At 35.9% G+C, this 20,205-nt stretch overlaps 2 protein-coding genes and 3 long non-coding RNA genes across 7 annotated transcripts; 2 read left to right on the forward strand and 3 right to left on the reverse strand.

Moving 5' to 3' along the window:
- Positions 1 to 282: 282 nt before the first annotated feature.
- LOC126765486 (uncharacterized) lies at positions 283 to 3,850 on the reverse strand. The gene is made up of 4 exons (XR_007668454.1): positions 3,634 to 3,850; positions 3,272 to 3,583; positions 2,533 to 3,095; positions 283 to 1,354 (listed from the first exon to the last, which is right to left on the reverse strand). It is a non-coding gene; the product is annotated as an uncharacterized LOC126765486 (long non-coding RNA).
- A 2,076-nt stretch (positions 3,851 to 5,926) lies between these two features.
- LOC126765534 (uncharacterized) lies at positions 5,927 to 9,311 on the forward strand. Its single transcript, XM_050483149.1, has 5 exons — positions 5,927 to 6,220; positions 6,275 to 7,330; positions 7,388 to 7,545; positions 7,602 to 8,315; positions 8,373 to 9,311. The coding sequence occupies exons 2-5, from the start codon at positions 7,324 to 7,326 to the stop codon at positions 9,309 to 9,311; spliced, it is 1,818 nt and encodes a 605-aa protein (XP_050339106.1). The 5' UTR covers positions 5,927 to 6,220; positions 6,275 to 7,323.
- LOC126765362 (transcription factor Adf-1-like) lies at positions 9,279 to 10,422 on the reverse strand. Of its 3 annotated transcripts, none has more exons than XM_050483088.1 (5): positions 10,270 to 10,422; positions 10,054 to 10,211; positions 9,839 to 9,992; positions 9,700 to 9,783; positions 9,279 to 9,634 (listed from the first exon to the last, which is right to left on the reverse strand). In XM_050483088.1, the coding sequence occupies exons 1-5, from the start codon at positions 10,347 to 10,349 to the stop codon at positions 9,571 to 9,573; spliced, it is 540 nt and encodes a 179-aa protein (XP_050339045.1). In that variant the 5' UTR covers positions 10,350 to 10,422; the 3' UTR covers positions 9,279 to 9,570. The 3 variants fall into 3 exon arrangements, with proteins under 3 accessions (XP_050339045.1, XP_050339044.1, XP_050339046.1); XM_050483087.1 differs by having other exon boundaries at positions 9,839 to 9,998; positions 10,270 to 10,419; XM_050483089.1 differs by having other exon boundaries at positions 9,839 to 9,998; positions 10,054 to 10,197; positions 10,270 to 10,417.
- A 125-nt stretch (positions 10,423 to 10,547) lies between these two features.
- Positions 10,548 to 12,028, forward strand: LOC126765433 (uncharacterized). The gene is made up of 3 exons (XR_007668387.1): positions 10,548 to 11,028; positions 11,090 to 11,388; positions 11,449 to 12,028. It is a non-coding gene; the product is annotated as an uncharacterized LOC126765433 (long non-coding RNA).
- Positions 12,017 to 16,652, reverse strand: LOC126765425 (uncharacterized). Its single transcript, XR_007668375.1, has 4 exons — positions 13,698 to 16,652; positions 13,475 to 13,631; positions 12,847 to 13,415; positions 12,017 to 12,763 (listed from the first exon to the last, which is right to left on the reverse strand). It is a non-coding gene; the product is annotated as an uncharacterized LOC126765425 (long non-coding RNA).
- Positions 16,653 to 20,205: the final 3,553 nt, after the last annotated feature.

Raw genomic sequence — 20,205 nt, forward strand, 5'->3', positions numbered from 1 at the left:
AACCGGTACTCTTAAAACTACACAGTACTTAAAAGCACGTTAAATAATTAAGTAAATACGCAAAAAACATGACTCGAGATGGTACAACACGGTTTTATAGGAGACGGTTTTTAAATAAGACGATGGATGTCGCCCATCTTTCCATACAACGCTATTGTAAATTCCATCCGATTGTTTCACTTTTGAGTATACAAATTAAGAGCCGAACAATGTATCCACATAAAAATCAATATTCGCGAAGCTTTTTTTTATGAAAATGGAATTTTATTGTAAGGAAATAATTGCAAGTGAATAATTCAATGTATTTCTCATCGGGAACCATCAACTTTTTCTTGTATTGAGACAGCAGAAAGACTTTTTGTGTATCTTGGTATTTAGGTCAAAAGGAACAAAAGTTTGTCTTTGACTTCCAATGTTATCGAGTAATGTCTCTTTTTTCATAGCCATCATTCACACGGACTGTTGTTAATATCGAACCAATCACGGCACGTTGTTTCACTAGGGGTAGCCCCTCCATAAACTTTGGGCAGTTTTCTGTGTGCTTCAGCTTCCAATTTATTTGACTGAAAGAAGAAAATCAACACTTCCCACAAATAACGATTATTTGGTGTGAAATCGGTCATATGTACTATTGCTATATAGGGGAACTGCAGTTTCTTTTTCAAATGTCTAGATTATGTTTGTCACGTTTTGGATATATCAAAATCGATCACCACTAATTATTGGAGCCAAATATTGACAAAAAGCGGAAACTTAATTGCGCCCCCAATATATGAAATATCTTAGTAAATTGTAGTAAAACTATAGCTTAGAGTTTTGCACTATTCCAAACACTATACAGAAGAAGTTAGTGTAGATTAGTGAACTTAATCTTAGGGTTGTTGCTCGATAATCCACCTGACGCATAACTCTTCAGAAATGATTGGGGACTGTAGGGTCATCAAGTGCACAAACCGAATCTCCTTGGAATTCTTGACGGGTAATGTCGCTAAAATCAGCGACGTGTTTGAAGGCCTCAAATTGAAGATTATTGCTGTCAAGGTTTACTCAACAGGATCTCATTTACGTATTTGGATGTCCAAATGGTTGGTAGCGCTGAATGGAATATTTTCAATTCAATTGAGATGGGGTGAAAGCTGGATCATATGTAGACCTTTACCTCAGTGGTACAAAAAATCTGTGTCCTCCAAAGCTAAATTTCTGGGGATTGTAAACGATACCAAACCGAATTGAACAATTACAATTGAAATAATAAAAAATATTCTGTCTCTCACATCTGTAAAAGAATACTTACCAGGAACTGGTAATCGGAAAATTTACTTTTAAGAAAGAACAAACATCCTGCCTACCGCATCTGCAAAAGAATAATTACGTATCACCTAAAACTAATCGAGATATATGTATGAGGGTTATATACTTATACATAGACATATAAATAAATCAGGATGACGAGAAAAGTTGAATCCGGTACACTGTCAGTCAGTAAAAATTGAGATATGTATCTGGATGAAACTTGGTATACAGGTTCTTTAGTATAAAAAAATCCAGTTCGTAGATGAACGTAGTCGGACCACTGCCACGCCCACAAACCGAAAACACATAAAGTGCCATAACTAAGCAATAAATTATGATATAAAGCTGTAAATTGGTACAAAAGATCACAGTAGCAAGAGGCACCTGTGGATAAAAAATTTTTAAAAAGTAGGCAGGGCCCGCCCCCTAATATGTTTAATGTACTTATCTCTTAAACCACTAAAGTTACAACAACAAAATTCGCTCAGCACAAATACTAAAAGAACTACACTTCACTCCTTATATAACGGTTCTGTTCAAAAGTACTAAAAGCTCCAGAAACATAAAATTTTGCCGACGGGTTGGTATAACAAGAATTTTTAGGGGTTGGGGTAAAAATTAAACGATGGGTTTGGCACCGCCCACTTTTTGGAGAAATCCAATATTTCAGGACCCGACTGACCGATTTCGACAAAATTTAAAACCTATGTCACCCTGTGAAAATGAGTATAATCGAAGAATTAACACACCTACTTCCCACATAGCACAATTTTAAATTTCACTTGATTCTTTTACTTCCCAGTACACAAATGAAGAAGCAATTAATATAATGGATTTAAACTTTCCACGAATAATGCCTTTAGTGTGTGTCACCTTGTGAAAAAAAATTGTTCAAATACAGCTAAAACTGTTCAAGCCCCTTTTGATCGAAAATGTCGCTCAATCCTTCTCTTATGACTGAATGTCTGTATGTCAAAAATGGATTGAATCGTATCATAGCCCCCATATACCTAATATAAAGATTTTCGAACTTCCAGGTGACTTTGTACCGCATATATCGCTCAATATGTGCGTTATCCCAATGAAAATAAGAGAGAGAGGAAGAATAAAATACGCATAAGAGTGTATCTTTGTGCCTAAAATAGATAAATTTGAGCGAAAACTTGGCCTAGCCCCTAAATAATTAATATCAGGATTTTCGAACATCCGGCTGACTTTACTCTATATGATTGGACTTACACTTAGCCCTTCCTTAATAATCCCATAGTCAATCGAAATATCTCCGGGGATGACCCGTCAGTTCTGAAAAAATCTTTGGCATTTACACGAGCGTTCCTTCTGACTCCAGCAAACAGTAAAAGGCCTAAAAAAGCTTCAATTTCAATATTGTCTGTATCGGCGCAGTTTCTCTCTCTTGTGAAATTAAGCTTCATAAGATTAATTTGTTCATTAGTGTACTTTACTATCAGGTTGATAGTGCCCTCCGAAAAAAAAGCCGCCACAGCTCAGCTGGTTCCTTCAAATTTCTAGCTTCTCCTCTAGCGCCTGGAAGTTGAGTAACTATGTTTCTAGCACCTCGCCTTGTTGGATTTGAGGCAGGAGATTTATTCCACCTTGTCTGTCCATCTTTTCCTAAGTAAAAATCATGGGATCGTTCATTATGTTCTTCCTCAGATATCTCATCATTGTCATCGTCTTGCTCGGTATCGTATGTCTCTTCTTGTACCTCCACGTTATCTTCCACCTCACTGTCATTTTCGTCTTCATAGCTTGAGCTAGAACTCAATTCTTCCAGCAGCAATCTGATTTGATCATCGTCCATTTTGATATGAATTAAAACATAAAAAAGAATGATAAAATTGGTCAAAATATAATATAGAGCAACATACATACATATATTTCACTATATGTACTTTATAAAGTAATCAAAGTCCGTAAAAATATACAAATGCACGAAATAAATTATGTTAATACTTACACAAAAAGTTACATCTATACTCGCGTCGGTCTCGTGGAGCGATTGGTGATGAATGCTACAACACATGTGTTTCGCCCGTACGCGCGGCGTGTACTAAAACGAAGTTAACCACAAATCCGCTAGCAAGGAACTCAACTTCTTAGGATTTATCTGCATAAAAATAATTACGAAAATGTGTTTCGTCGGTCTCACAGACCAACACGCGAGTATAGGAAGGTTAATGAGTCGTTTGAACTGCATGAGGAAAGTGCGGATTTAGACGAATTCAAAGTGCTCGTCACTGCAGCTGAATGGATGAGCATACAAGGAGGTCTACAATGAAAATTCAAGGATTATTTTTTACCTACAAATAATAATTTTACCTTCAATAATCCTAATAGTCATAAAAAAATCTCCTTCTTCGGGTTCTTCATCCAGATAACAATATAAAGGATTATTGCATTGTTTGCTAGCACAGTGATCAGTGACGATCACATAATGGGTAGCTTTGCCCGATCGTGAAATTTTGTGCTTGTCGAAATTGAGGCAGCATGGGAGATTAGTTTGACGTTGAATGATCTCGAAAAATTCATCTGTCCATGTACCTAAGGGAGGTTAGGAAATAAATAATTCCAATAATTAATTATATATCGTCACAATGTCTAACAATCATTTTTTTTTTATTTTCAAATAAATGGTTAATGGAAGATAATAGAACAATCAAAAATTCTTCATATTTGTGACAATAATTATAATTGATGGAAATTTTTACTTTTTATTTTTCATTCAATTAATAATGCGATACAAATCACTTTCCACAATTATGTAATTGTTTCAATGAATGATAGAGATTATTTATTATTATTTTGATAGTAGCTAATTAAAAAGGAAAATGTTCATTATCGCCTTATTAATTAATGAAAAAGGCAAGAATTGGCGTTCATTAAAATCGTCTCCTGAATCTTAATTAAAGTTTGCTGGTACGTAACGCATTGGACTCGCTTTTGCAAATTTCATATTATACTCATTGATTTTAATATTAAGGAAAAATCCCCAATAATGAGTTTCCACTCAAAGTTCAATTTAAATGTGGCTTCCCTATTTCTCATTATCGAAATGATTTTACTTTTAAGAATCTTATTTTCCATTGAAAATAATGAAAAAATTGGAATAACAAATTTTTCATTTATAATTTAATAGATCATAAGTGAGTTTAAATTTTCATTAGATTGGAAAATGAAAAAATCAAAACATTATTCGGCATTAATATTGTCACAAAAATAATTGAATTTTGAAAAAGCCATTAATAGTTTAAAGAGCAATATTTTTAACGATCTCTGATACCTGAACGAAGAGTAATATAAGTACGTCCATCATTATAAGTTTTTTCATCTCCTTGTATGCTCACCCATTCAGCTGCAGTGACGAGCACTTTGAATTCGTTTAAATCCGCACTTTCCTCGTGCAGTTCAAACGACTCATTAAAGGGATCAGTCACTGAGTCTTCGAACGTTGATTTGTGAAGTGAAACATTTTTCACCTCTTCATGAAAAGGAATTTCCAATTCATCACAGGCAATAGCAAGTACCTTTCTCCTATTGTTAATGACATTCACATATACATTTATGGTGTCCATTTATTTTTCAACTCATTGCTCATGGTTTTCCATATTATATACCAAGAAATTGGAAAATTACTTCTCTCTGTAAAATGGTCGATATGCTTTTTAATAACTGCTACGACATCATCAACAGCTACTTTAGCATGAGATGCCATTGTTGATGTAGCCTAAAAGAAAATTTAGTCGAAAAATTGGTAATAAAAAATTAAAAAGTCGCCAAACTTTGTAAATATGCTCAATTCAAAATTCCTACCGTTAACAAATCGGCACAATTCCGATTTCTTTGGCGCCGCGATTTGAAGGTACCGTTGGAAAGAGGAAGTCCCCCTGATTAAAAAATATATAGAGTTATAGGTACCGCAAACGCTTAGTTTACGAGATATTCGACCTTAAAGTTCAAAAATTCGCAAAATTCGAACTTTTCAAGAAGCTATTTCACCACGTTAAACCCACTTCATTCACATTTTTCTCTTCAAATTAATTAAATTACACTATAATCTTTTAAATAAATCCACATTTTACACTTTTAGCAGGTTTTTTATTTAAAAAATCTTTATTTTAAAACATTTAAAACATTTTACACTCGTTTGAACCTCATTTGTTTACCAAAAATTACGAAGAAATGGAGCGCTGCCATGTGATGACAAGGCAATTCGCTGAAATTCCTCTTTTTCGCAAAAATTCCTCTATTCATGCATATGGATATTTTCTTTTTTAAATTTATTAAGCAAATAAGTAATACTATATACATGTATTAGTAATATTATATAACAATATTATATAATAATGTTACGTAATAAAGTGTAAGGTTACAGTACAGTACGAAAACTCAAATTTTGTTTCAATATGAGTGCATGATAACCGTAAAATATAACCACTTTATATCCAAAACTCATATTTTAAATATAATAATATATATATCGTCACCTAAAATACAAACCAATGTATCATAAAAAATAAATTGAAATCGCTGACAGATAAAATAACATTCGATTATTGGTGCCATGACCATAATCAGCTGATCTTTCATTCGGAATTTTTGTTTTCATTTCAAAAGTGCCAAACAATCTAAATAAAATGAGCAGTGTCGAAGAAATTGATAAATTATTTCTTAATATTACAGCATTATGTGCTAAAAAAAAGCAATTCAAGCGAGCAGGGCGATGGCGTGTCCATCCTATTAATGTTAATAGGTTCTAAAACGATAAAGATATGGATGAACAAGAACTGTTTGCCCATACAAGATTGAATAGAATGTTGTATTATACTTTTTTGAAGTTAATGGCACCTTCAATGTGTAAATTCAAGGAACAAATCCATGCCGAAGAGCGTTTGTCCCTCACACTTCTGTAAGTTTATTTGATTATTACTCCATTTGTTATATTTATTAAGGTGATTGTTAGGTACTTAGCATACGGAACTCCTTTCAAAAAATTAGCATGGAGCTACAAAATCGGAAATACCACGGTGAGAAACATAGTGCTGGAGACATCTGAGGCCATTTGGGAAATGCTTTCACCAATTTATCTGAGTGAATCCACGCAACAACAGTATAAAGACATCACGACCGACTTTGCGCAAATGTGGAACATGCCAAACTGTGTAGGTGCGATCGACGGAAAAAACAATGCGATAAAATGCCCTCCAAATTCAGGATCCATGTATTATAATTATAAAAAGTTGTGTAAATACGAGAAACGAATTAAGATCTTGTGGGGGACCATTGCGGTCAGCACAAACTTTTAGACGCAGGGGTCGAAACAGTGCGTATAACCACAGAGAACACCTCACCAATTATTTTATGAACAATGGTGCAGTACCTTTTCAAAACCATACAGAATAAAACACTTATAAACATACATATTAAATTCAAAAAAAAAATGTTGAAGATGTAAATTTACGTGTATTTCATACATATTGATTAACAATAACAACGACAACAAAAAATTAATTAAATAAACACAAATAATTATTATATAGAAAGTTATATGGATTATATCCTTTGTACTTCAGGTTCAAAAATTCAACCGTTCTGATTAAAAGAACAAAAAGTAATATATAATAAAAGTTTAAAAAACTCTTCTCATAATTGAGGGATTAGTTCACATTAGAGCTCCCACTCCCGGGCTCCCGGGCTCCCGAAATCCCGGGATCCCGGACTTAAAACTCCTCCCGGGATTTAAAATTAATTTCCCGGGATATTCGGGATTTTTGTCCTTTTTTTAAACACTATTAATTATTATTTTTTCATAAGCAAAGTTGTATTTACAATAGATGAACATTGCCAAAAAACAATTAGTAAGAATTTAGTACTTTACAACACTGTTTGATCAAAGTTACAGCACTGGTTTGATCAGCTGTTAATTGGCAAGCTGTAGCATGTGCCAAGCATACGATCAACCGCACTGCATTTTACAAACTTACACTTGTGCTTATTGTATAAATTGTAAAAATGGAATGTAAGTACTAAATATTTTAATTATAATTGTTAAAATAACAATTTTTCATTCACTTAGCATCATTTATAAAGCACACAAAAAAAGGAGACGACAAATCGTCAACATGGTTTTATTTTCTAATATCAACAAGTTCAGAGGAAGCCAAGTGCATAAAATGTAATGCAGTCCTCAAAACAAAGGGTGGTTCAACAAAAGGATTACACGAACATTTAAAGGTAAAAATTATAAATCCGCAATGAAAATAAGATTATAGAGAAATTGATAATTTTAGGTTCATGGCATAAAGTTGTGCCGCGAAGCAACTCCTACAATTGCTGTTCCCAAGAAAGTGGCAAAAATTACTTCACATTTTTCACCAAAAAATGAAGAAAATATTCGTGCTATTATGGCCAGTTTGGTAGCTGTGGATGGATTAGCATTTTCAACCATTGCGCAATCAAAACAAATCAGAAAAGGTATGGAAGCCAGAAAATTTAAAGTTCCCAAATCTGACACCACAATCAGAAAATATGTAATGGAATATTTTGAAGAATGTCACGAAAGAGTGAAAAAAGAAATAATCGATTTGAAAGTGAAAAATAATAGATTTAGCATTTCATTCGACGAATGGACTTCTGTGGCCAATAAACGCTACTTGAATTTAATACTGCATGGTCAAAAAAACATATGGAACTTGGGACTCGTCCGAATAAAAGGTGCCGCAACTTCTGAAAACTGCATTGATATGATTGAATCTCGTTTGGTAGATTATGACTTGAGTTTAGCAACTGATATTATTTCTATTATCACTGATGGTGCCTCAACTATGTTGAAAATTGGCAAACGCATAGGTCCACATCAACAGCTGTGCCTGGCACATGGAATACAGCTCGGTATCCTTGATGTGATGTACAAAAGACAAATAAGAATTGAGCCAAATGAAATTTCTATATGTGAAGATGATGATTCCGAAGAAGATACGAGAGATCAAACTGATTGCATACAGGTAGACATATTTATTTATTTTTTAAATATGAAAATCTAATTTTTATGGTATTTTTAGTTAGCTGATAATGAAGAACGTGGAGAACTTACAGACGAATTTGATATCAAAAAAATTATAGACAAAATTCGGAGCGTTGTACGGTCATTTCGAAAATCTCCCAAAAAGAATGAAATTTTACAAAAATATGTGAAAATGGAGTTCAACAAAGAGTTGCAGCTCATCCTAGATTGTCAGACTCGGTGGAACAGTTTACTAAAAATGATCGAACGGTTTCATATGCTGGAGTCTTGCTTGAAAAAAGCGATGGTCGACCTTAAGGCAGATTGCTTGAAAGATTTTGAATTTAATATTATTAAAAGCATTATTAAAGTTTTAAAGCCGGCAGAGTTAGCTATAGAAGCTTTGTGTCGCCGTGACATGAACCTCTCTTCTGTTGATGCAGTGATACATTTTATGCTGGACGAAGTTAAAAATGTGGACTTATCAATAGCTTTCAATCTTTTTGAATCAATTAAAAAACGCGTTTCTGAAAGGCGCACAATATACACGAATATATTGAAACTATTAATAACGGGAAATTTTGTAAGTACCACAAATGAACCGAATTTAGAAGAAATGACAAACACTATTGTAGAAATTGTCAAGAAGTACAATACTAATGATGTTGAGAATCGCGATATTGATTTAAAAATAATCGAAAATGAAAAGGAAAAAACGTTGAAGCAAAGGTTGCAAGAAACTGTCAAAGAATCTCGCGTTTTAAAAAGAGATGTCTCATTATCAGTAGAGGAAGCGGTACCAAAGGAAATAAATTTACTTCTTGGGGGTGGCGGGCTTGGCAGCAATCTGGAGGTTGCTTGTAATTTTTTAAAGACAATACCACCAACTAGTGTCGAATGCGAGCGTTGTTTTTCAGTGTCTGGCCGCATTTGCACTAAAATCAGATCTAGTTTAAACGATGAAACAATGGATGCGCTTGTATTTTTAAAATACTAGATACTTAAAAAAAAAATTTTCTACATAAATTGAACTAAAAATATTTTCAGTCTATCATCAGTCTATATATCACATTTTCAATTAATCTACCCCAAATACCCCAAATAGAAATTGCTGATTTCCTCAAACACTAGTGCTTACACTTTTGCCTCGATATTTGTCACCATTTCTGGCGGAAGACCGGCTTCCGAAATTTTTGTAGCCAAGGATGCAAAATGTTGTGCGGTTGAATTGGTTTTACGCGATCGTGATTCGTTAATCATTGTGCATATGCTCGCGCCTGCCGTTTCAAGGAATTTTGCGAACGCATCCCCGTTCTTTTTCTGCGAAAATGAATTGGAAACTAATGAATAAATTTTTCAAAACAAAACAAAGAAATAAAATATACCTTTTGTCCACGTCCATCCGAAGATGCTCTATAATTATATTGTCTTGGACACTTTCGAAATCTTCGCTTATGCTGCTAATAGTACTGTAAAAAACATTATTAAAAAAATAATTTTCGTTACGTAAGGATATTTACTTACCGCCTTGAATTTGGAATTTTTTCCATAAATGACATTGCTTCCAGATAACGCCATTTTCTCCGAGGAGTTTGTTGGCCACTCCCGGAAGCGACTTGCTCCATGCGTTTACATCGCTTGTAAGAGTCTCGGAGACTCTTCCATCTCTTTTTGCATTCTGTTTCTGGATATGAAATTAATATTAGAATTTTATATATTTCATTTATAATTTGCCTTACCGCTCAACCTTGTGTTTGTTGAAATTTGTTTCCATGTCATTTCTTTTTTTCTTAAATTTTTATAGTCTCTGTGCGAGACATCAAAAATAAGGGGGCAATTGCGCACTTCCTCTATTAACACTTCATCCAAATCCATGCTGAAATCTGAAATATATTTTCTAAACCTAATTACATACAATAAATGTAAAAATATTATACAATTAAAATAATACTTACCGCAAGTAGACTAATCGCTCAAATTTCAAAAACACAATGGCCGGCATGTACACAAAACAACGCAGTTGTCCATTTTGCATGTACACAATTTCGTTGTGGCCATACTAATACCTTTCACTTCAATGAAATTTAAATATTTTGTTCAAAGTGAAATTTTTTATGCAAAAAATAAGTAAATAGGTAAATATTTTTGCTTTAAATTATCACTTGATATTACAAATGATATAATAGAGCTATAATATAGCTATTTCATGCTTTTATTTGTAAAATAACTTCAAGCTTGTTAGAGCTGTGAATAATTTTACATTTTACATATTAGTGGCATCACCACTCTACCTCCTCTTTCTATCTTCCATTCTACTGTCAACTCTACTGTCGTCCTACTGTCGTCCTACTGTCGTTGGCAAAAATAGGAGCAAATTGAAGTTAGCGAGAACGACAACTGTCGGCCTGCAGTCGTGTAGTCGTGCAGCTGTCAAAATAACACTGCCCATAAGAACGTGTGTATTTTAATATTTGACAGATGTAGTTTGCAGTCTGTTGTAGCCATTGTGTTTACACTTTCAGAGTGAGAATATTTTATTGAATCACAATAAAAAAAGGATTAAACAAGTAAAGAGAAGAAATCTTTTACTAAAAAGTGATTTAAAAAAGAAAAGGCGGTCCGTACCAAAAGTGAGCAATTACCTGAATATAATAAAAAACTATCCAGAGGATGTATTTCAATCGCATTTTCGGATGGCGCGATCAACTTTTATGGTAAGCTTAACTTTTAGTTGTTGAATTTGATATGTATGTAATGTGCTACTTTGTGTTTTAGATATTGCGAAACTCTATCCAACCATATTGGACCAGGTCATTGCGCGGCCGGTTGGGGCATTCCCTTGAAATGTGCCTTTATGTAACGCTGTGGAAATTGGGTAACAGCAACGTCACGTTTCGCGAGCTTAGTGACCGGTTTGGTGTTGCGAAGGGAACCACGCATAAAATATTTTTTAATCTTATTAAAATGGTTTCTTCATTAAAAAATGAAATAACATGGCCTTCTGCTGTTAAACAAAGGCAAGTAATGGAACATTTCGAAAGGAGCCGATGCAATCCTTTTTCATTATTTTGCAGGTTTGTGTATTTAAGCTTCAGTTTTATCAACACAAAATTTCTGCTAACTCTTATGTTTAGGCCATATGTGACAGTAAATTTCGCTTTCTGGATGTATTTATTGGATGTCCAGGCAGTTGCCATGATACTCATGTATGGAAAACTAGCCCTATTTATAAAGGAATTATTTCCGGTGAAGTGGAACTTGCTGAAAATGCAGTCATTTTAGGAGATTCTGCCTATCCTTTATCAAAATTCCTGCTCACACCTTACAGAGATAATGGGCATTTAAGATCGGAAGAAAGAAACTTTAATTACTGCTTAAGCTCAACTCGTGTTTTTATCGAGCAGTCGTATGGAATTTTGAAACAAAAGTTTTAAATACTAAATTATATAAACTTGAGGTCAGTCAAAAAAGCATCAATGGTAATATTTGCCTGTACAATATTGCACAACTTTATTATAAATAGAGGAAACCCTTCGAAATATCTTGTTGGATTACCAGAAAATAATAACGTCATAAATGAAGAAAATGAAAATCACCTTAGTACTTCCATGGCACCTCAAGAAAATGACGATTTAGATGGAATTGCTATAAGGCGCAATTTGACAACGTTGTTTTGTTCTTAAATAAATATAAGTAAAATACTTATGAGTGGAATCCATTGTGTTTTATTTGTGTACTAATTAACAACTTAAAATTATTCGTAAGTTAAATTAAAAAAAAACTCCAATTACTCTGTTTTACAGCCATATTCATATTTAAGACTAAATACTATCATCTTATCTAAAAACTTTTGAAGCATATCTCTAAGGCTAGCCATGGTTTGTATTATCTCGCGCTCTATTTGCATCTTTTCCCGTTCAAGCTCTATAATCTGAACGTGCCTTTCCGTTTTCATTTTTAGCTTCTTCCTCAAGGAATTCCAGAGACTCATTGGCACTGGTTGTCCTACGCCTTCTGCCGAGATTGGTCGATGTTGTGTTGTTCGAGGTTCCTGGAGAGTCATTCGAAACCTCAATATCTTCCATTACATTGGAAGCATTCCTTGTACTTGGCAGTGACAAAGACGAATGCAAATTCTCAGGTGGCGTACTAATGGAATGTCTGGTTCCATACACATCGTCAAATTCTTCAAAAAACTCCCAAGCACTTGCAGCACGCCCTGTTAAGCTATTTCGCTTTTTAATTCTTTTATATGTGCAGAAGAGAGTCACAAATTTACGGGAAATCTGATCCCGTGATAAATTAAATTCTGGAACTTTTTCTTTAATTATTTCAAGAATTCTCCCCCACAGGAATGATTTTTTTTTCCTTCCTTCCTGGAACTCCGACTCCATGTCCAGCCTTGTTCGTATTAAAATTTTTATATAATTTGCTGGAAATTCGTGGGATCTAAATGTAGATAAGGCCTATTATTATTATATAATCATATAATAATTAAAGACATATGTAGAATTAGAAATCATTTTACTCACTCTTCCATTTCGCCTTTGGTTCTACGCAGTTTCAAAAAAATTACTGCAATGTCTGCGACAATTTGCCGAAGTGCTGCCAACTGCATGCATTAAAAAACTTTTGACGAAGAGCAGTATTGCCGCAGGTTTTTTTGACGAACGCGTTGCCCCTGCAAATATGCAGTGCAACCAAGTTACTGCGTTTACGAACTAACCCTATCATTCGCCCAAAACCGCCTATCTCCGCCTCAAACTCTTCCCGACGCGCTCTTAGTTCACATACCTCCTGGAAAGTTTTCACTGTTCCGAGGATGGCAGTGTCCACCTCGTCAAGCTGTCTGCCTCTTCGCTTTCGTGGTCGCGATGTTAATGACGGATTTGCTGATGGCTGACTAGACGGAATTGACTGATCGGACGGAATTGCTGTTGTTTGATCGGACAGAATTATTGTTGATTGGTCGGACGGAATTAACTGCCCAGGGGAAATTGGAGGTGATGGCGAGAGATCTTGTGATATAGATTCGGACGAAATGTTTATAAAGTCATAGTTCTCGTCGCTGCGTTTCAATATTGGCGCACTTTGTCGCATTCTGTTAATATTAATGTTCTCATTATTTACATGGATATGGTAATAATGCGTTTTACTTACGGACGAGGAATAATGTGACTTCTAAAAAATTGCAAACTTTCAAATAGCGCCCACTGCCTTCCTATGAATGCGCCACTTCCTGAAGCATTTTGTGAGATTCTAATTTCTTTTGAGAAGCGTTCTCTCAAGTTGCCCCAACGCTTCATAACAACACTTTCTGTTTATAATGTCCAAACATATTGTATATTAAATATTATAATATTTACAAGTATATTGAACTCACCATCAACTTCCAAATTATCGGCGACTTCCTTCCAAGAGCGCATTTTTGTCTCTTGATTTTTGAAGTCGACATGACTCTTGTCATATATGTAGGCATGGCGAATTCCGCACACATTCTATTCATTTAATATCATCCATTTAAATTAATAGATTATTATTTGATTGCTGTTTAAAAATCGCATTACGTTAAACAATCCGAGCTTTATATGGTTACAGCGAAAATCAAAATTCAATTGATATCTATGGTTATGGTTATGGGCATGTTGTTATGGTAACGCACCTCTAATTGGAAACATTGTTCCCCGTAAATTTGATTCAATCAGCTGTTTTATATGGATATGGTTATGCACCTCTAATTCTACCATTACTTATATACATAGTTCGTACTTGCTTGGTCGACGCCATTTTTGCAAATGGTTATTTTCGCCCACAAAAAAATTTGACTACCCTCAATGGCAATAGAATTTATAATTGGTAAGCAAGAACTATTATGAGGGTTAAAAATATTGCTCACGATGGGCGAAGGACAAGGACTCTTCCGATAGTTTTGATAAAACTGAAAACTCCTTTAGTATTTCGACTGATCTTCATAAGTTAGTCCAAAAATATTGGAAACTAAACAAAAACAATTTGCTAGATATGTTAGAAGAGCTATTCATACATTTGCACACTCCAGTTGGAAGTCTAGCAGAAAATCCACTGGAAATATGGAACGAATTAAAAACACAATTTTCTAAATTATATAAACTAGCTTTCAAAAACTTAAAAATGTTTGCTACATCCATTCCATCCTAACGTTTATTTTCGAAAGCTAGTCAGACAGTGAACAAACAAAGAAATATAATAAAACTGACAATGTTGAATAAAATTAGCGAAAAAAGGGGTTTATCCGTCCGTGTGGATATTTATACAAATAGAGGTTTTATTTAACCTATTGATAATATAGCACACGGATTTTAAGGTAAATTAAACTATTTAAACACTCGGTGGGTTTCGCAAAAGATGGCGGAGGATAGAAGCGGGACGCGAAAACGTAGGACCGATCGATGCTAGTGTCGTAGAACGAACTGCACTGGATCTGTTCATCGGTCCTTCTTTATTCTCGTTGGTGCTGAATCAGATGGAGTGATTGTGGTTGGTGCACACTTGTGTAGTTTTATCATTACGGATTGCGGTGACGCCAGGAACGTGAGTCCTCCGTAGGGTATGCCGGCCTGCACGGGGGTCTCTGATGGCATTACGATTGCAAGGCGCATCATGACGCCCGCCGTCGAGTGCGGCGATGCGGCGTAGTAGCGTATGATGGTGCCACATGCATATCTGGCATTGATAGCACGTTGCGCACTCCTGCGTAAGATGGGTGGGCGCCAGACAATTTAAGCAATGGCCATGTGCCTGAGCGACCTGCTGGCGTTGCTGAGGGGTCATCCCCTTAAATATGCGCATTGGAGTTGTGAATGCGTGTCATTATTCGGAGCCTTTGAAACTGCTCGGGGAGCTGCAGTGGCTATGGTTGTTCGCGGCGCTGCTACTGGTGTAGCCTTCGAGCGCAGAACAGTAACGGCCGAACGTACTGTGGACTTGGGGGCAGTTGGCATCTCGGCATCAATATGTATCTGTTAAAAGATGTTATTTTAGTTAACATATATATATATTCATATGGGCATTGGTGCCACGTAATGTGACAGCAGTGAGTCGTCATGTGTATCGACTCCCTTTTCTTGTTTTTTGTTGTTACTTATTGATAGTGGAGGATTTTGTTATTATTTATTTTTTGTTTCTTTGTTTATTAGTTACGGTTACGTTATTTTCGGTATACTTTTCGGTTTTATCGGTGGTTGGCAAATAGCATAGCTTAACAAGCGGCCTGGTTAGTGTTCCCGTTGGTGTAAGGAGATCGACTAAGCGAATATGATCATCGGAGCCATAGTAGAGCGGCTCTCTGCGGCCAAGCCGTCTTCGGCAGGGAGGAGACAATAGTATCTGATTAAGACATAATCTCCAAGTTTAGGCGCCTTTTCTGTTGTTTTCCATCGGTACCTTCTGTGGAGGTCCTTTAAATAATCATCTTTCCATCGGTAATTGAAACTATGATGGAGAATTTTAATACTTTCCCAACGGTTTAATGAGTAGAGCGATTCCACGCTTGGCTCAGGTGTGGCCAGGATGGGCGCTCCTTTAGGAAAATATCCTGTCGTGAGGGCAGTAAAGTCGGAGGGAACTTGCGAGAGTGCAGCGAGAGGCAGTGAGCTAAGAACGGCTTCAATTCTAGTTAACAGTGTTGTGAATTCTTCAGAATTAATTTTGTGGTTGCCAGCTATCTTTTTAAAATGAGATTTGAATTATGATGGAAAGCCTCGTCGTCCGACGAAGCGTGCAAATGCCGCGAGAAAAGCCTCCACCGTCAGATTCGCATCGTACAAAGCTCAAGGTGTACTGCCTTTGTCGTGAAACAGACAAAAACAGCCACATAGCCTTTCATGAGGTTAGGAGACTTTAGCATGTGTGCCTTTATCAGAAAAGGCCCTGTAAATCGATACCTGTAGTGATGAAAGGGAGGACAAAATTGCAGAGTTCAGGTGGAAGTGCTGCCATAATCTGCGATCGCATTTTCTGCTTATGCATAGTACAGACCATGCACATGAAAATGAACTTCTTGATTTGGGGCTTAAGTCGTGGAATGTACACCTCTTGGCGGAGTATATGTTGCATGAGGCGATGTTCAGCGTGAAGCATTAGGATGTGGATATATCTGATAAATAAGATGGAAAATGGACACCTCTCTGGTATAATTATACGGTGGCGGTCATTATATGGTTGACTTGAATTAGCAAGCCGACCATTCGCACGAAGCAGACCTTTCGTGTCTAGAAATGGGTTTAAAACCCGGCTGAACCTTTGCTTTTTGTAAGTCTGGTGCGTCAATGCATCACAATGGAGGTAAGTTGCTCCTTTAACTTTAAGTTTAAGCCGCTCTAAGAATTTGAGCATATAGGCGACTACTCTGAGGGCTCGGAGGAACGATGAAAATCGTTCAAGAATGTCATTATCATCCAATAATGTGTGATAGGTGTCGATTTTTCGATTTTCTGGATCAATTATGTTGCGCATTGGCGATTGTGGCCAAGAATCGGGAGATTCTGTTAACCATCGGGGGCCATTCCACCAGAGAGTGGAGGTGGCGAGAAGCAGAGGTTTGCATCCTCTTGCACCTAGATCAGCAGGGCTGTCGGCACTGGCTAGGTGTTGCCAAGTGGCTGATCCTACTAGGTCAAGTATTTGCGACGTTCGATTAGAAATATAGATTTTCCACGCGTGTGGTGGAATCGGACCATAGATATAATTTGTATTTCGCCATGTTTAAATGGGTCTGCACCATGGAAGCTAGTAGCAGAGCGCCACAGAGTTCAAGTCGTGGGAGACTTAGTGTTTTTAGAGGCGCAACATTTTGCTTTTGGCACTAGTAGGTGGCTTGTAGTTGCGGTATCGCTTTGTATGCGCACATAGATAGTGGGACAATATGTCTTTTCAGAGGCATCGCAGAAGCCGTGTAGTTGCAATTTGTATTCGAGGGAATAGTTTACCCACCGCAGAATTTGTATCTGCGAGATGTATTTCAGATCACTAGCAAACTGGGACCACTTTTCTAAGCGAACAGGTTTCACTTGTTTGTCCCAGTCTGTTCCGTCTAGCTATAATTATTGAATCAGGATTTTCGCTCGTATCGTACTTGGCGAAAGTCATCCTGCGGGGTCGAAAAGTTTTGCCATTGGTGATAAAATTTGTCTCTTTGTTATGGCGGATAATGCGGATATGAACTCTGTCGTGTATGTTATTGTCCAATATCGCATTCTATTGGATGCCCGGTGTTTTTGTTGTACTTTCCTTTTCGAATATAAGGAAATTAGTATCCAACAAATTGTCGTTTGGTATATTTTTAAGATATTTTGGTGATTAGCTGTGATATTTTTTAGGAGAAACCCTGCGGTGTTAAGGACCTTTATCACTTGTGATATGGACTCGTATATCGTCTCGATATCGATATCGTCTACATACATATGTTTGTGTTTTTAAGACTTGTGTTGCCAGAGGAAATTCTGACTTTGTGTCTTCTGCCAGTGCGTGTAGTGTACGAATGGCTAGATACTTATTGGGCAAAGTTTATGCCAAAGGTAACTGTTTTCAATTTAAAGACGCGTGGTGGACTATTGGCAGATTTTCGGAAAATAACGCGCTGAAAATCTTGATCATCTTTATGTACGACTATTTGAAGATACATTTTTTCGACATTCCCATTGAATACGTATTTGTATATAAATTGGGATATGAGGAGCATTAAATCTGGTTGGAGTGTGGTTCCCGTAAATAGAATATCATTTAAAAAATTCTACGAGCTGGTGGATCTTGAGGCATTAAAAATTAATCTAACTTTGGTTGTTTTATTCTCAGGCTTTACTACTGCATGATGTGGTATATAGAATGAGTAATATTTGTCTTTTATAATTTTTTCGCATGGGCTTACTTCTTCCATGTGGTCTAAATGGAGGTATTCTTCTAACACACTATCATAATATTGTTTGAGATCACCTTTTCCAATAGGGTTTTTCCATACTTAGAAACTGCTGTATTGCAGAGGTGCGAGAGTGACCTAGGGCGAGTGTGTCTGGAAATTGTTATTTTAGTGGTAGTCGTACGACACACCGACCATTTTCTTCTGGTGTTGTAATTGAAATGGGGAGGAGTTCTTCTAACTCCCAAAATTTTCTGAATTGTGAATTGAGGTCCACGCTTGAGATTTCCTCAACTTGAGTTGTCATTGTTGTGATTGGTTCCGCAACTAGTCCACTTACGACCCATCCGAAAATGGAATTTTTTGCCAGAAGTATTTTTGCAAATTTTTCAACATAATTTGCGATATAAGATCGCTGCTAATAGAAGGTTTATTTGAGCGGGGGTGTTGCAATTAGGATCTGCTAACTTTAGGTGTGTAACCTTTTGCCAATGATTGCTATCTATGAATATAATAGCTTGGAAGCATGTTAGTAAGTTGCGGTAAGACTATGGCTTCTGCTTGAACGCGCTTATCCGCTTGAGGGGAAATTAGGGTAGTGGGGCATATTTTATTTGAGTTTTGTACTACTCCCGCTTGGCTCGGAACTATATATTGCTGTTACAGACGTATGTGAGGTCGGCACGATTCCGATTACTTTGGCGGAGGGGGAAAAACCGGATTTCCGTATAAATGGAGTATGTGCGGATAGGGGAGCTTCTCCAGAGAAGAAATATCCAAAAATAATATAAAAATAACTTTTATTTTTTAAAATATTCACGATTAAAAGTTCAAAAATTTGCACTAATAATACATGGTATTGCTCTATGTTTCACGTTCACGTTTTTCACTCTGTATATTTAAATATACACTCTAAACATTGAAATAAATTCACATTTCACTTTTATTTTGCTATATTTTACCTAAATTTATTAATTTAAAAATCACTTAGCACACTCATCGTTGAAAAGGTTAGATTGTTTGCAATTATGAGGAAAATGAGCCTTGCCACATCTTAACAGCAAATATGTAGGATTTTTAACAATTTTTCTTTGTTTGTTTTTTCGCGTGATTCTTTTTTCTATATTAACTATACTGAAGTACTTTCGCGTAGTACTCCTTTCTACGTTGGCGGCCTTTGGCCGCGCTTTAAAAAAATAACCCTGGTCGAGCGAATACCCGGGGTGACTGAAGTACTTTCGCATAGTACTCCTTTCTGCGTTAAAAAAAAAAAAATATTTTGAGTTTCCTTTCAAAGCGGTTACATTTTTTGGTTATCTTGCACTGATATTGAAACATAACGACATAATTTGAGGTTTCGTTATAAAATGGTTAAATTTTGGTTATTATATCTGTCAGCGCTTTCCATTTATTTTTGATAATACGTTTTTTTGTATATTAGGTGACAATATATATAATATTACTTATTTGTTTATTGAATTAAATAAAGAACATATCCACATGAATGGGTAGAGGAATTTTTGGGAAAAAAAACATTTCAGCGAATTTCCTTATTATCACATGGCAGCGCTCCATTTCGTCGTAATTTTTAGCACTCACATGATGTTCACTACGAGTGTAAAATGTAATTTTTAAAATAAAGATTTCTTCGGTAAAAAACTGCTAAAAGTGTAAAATGTGGATTTATTTAAAAGTTTATAGTTTAATTTAATTAATTTGAAATGAAAAATGTGAGTAAAGTGTGTTTAATGTGGTAAAATAGCGTGTTGAAATGTTCGAATTTTGGGAATTTTTGAACTTTAAGGTCGAATATCTCGTAAACTAAGCGTTTGCGGTACCTATGGCCCTATATATCTTTTAATAAGGAGGACTTCCTATTTTCAACGGTACCTTCAAATTGCGGCGCCAAAGTAATCGTAATTGTGCCAAGAACATATTCATATGAAGGGGTAGAGGAATTTTTGGGAAAAAAGGCATTTCAGCGAATTTCCTTATTATC

This window comes from Bactrocera neohumeralis, unplaced genomic scaffold (genome assembly GCF_024586455.1).
Source record: "Bactrocera neohumeralis isolate Rockhampton unplaced genomic scaffold, APGP_CSIRO_Bneo_wtdbg2-racon-allhic-juicebox.fasta_v2 cluster10, whole genome shotgun sequence".
Classification (NCBI taxonomy): Eukaryota; Metazoa; Arthropoda; class Insecta; order Diptera; family Tephritidae; genus Bactrocera; species Bactrocera neohumeralis.

Coding starts and splice junctions, on each gene's coding strand:
- LOC126765534 (XM_050483149.1), top strand. Junction 7,546..7,601: donor GATTACACGAACATTTAAAG/GTAAAAATTATA, acceptor TGATAATTTTAG/GTTCATGGCATAAAGTTGTG. Junction 8,316..8,372: donor ATCAAACTGATTGCATACAG/GTAGACATATTT, acceptor TGGTATTTTTAG/TTAGCTGATAATGAAGAACG.
- LOC126765362 (XM_050483087.1), bottom strand. CDS start 10,349: ATGCAAAATGGACAACTGCGTTGTTTTGTGTACATGCCGGCCATTGTG. Junction 9,784..9,838: donor AAAATTCCAAATTCAAGGCG/GTAAGTAAATAT, acceptor TGTTTTTTACAG/TACTATTAGCAGCATAAGCG. Junction 9,635..9,699: donor CGGATGGACGTGGACAAAAG/GTATATTTTATT, acceptor TCATTTTCGCAG/AAAAAGAACGGGGATGCGTT.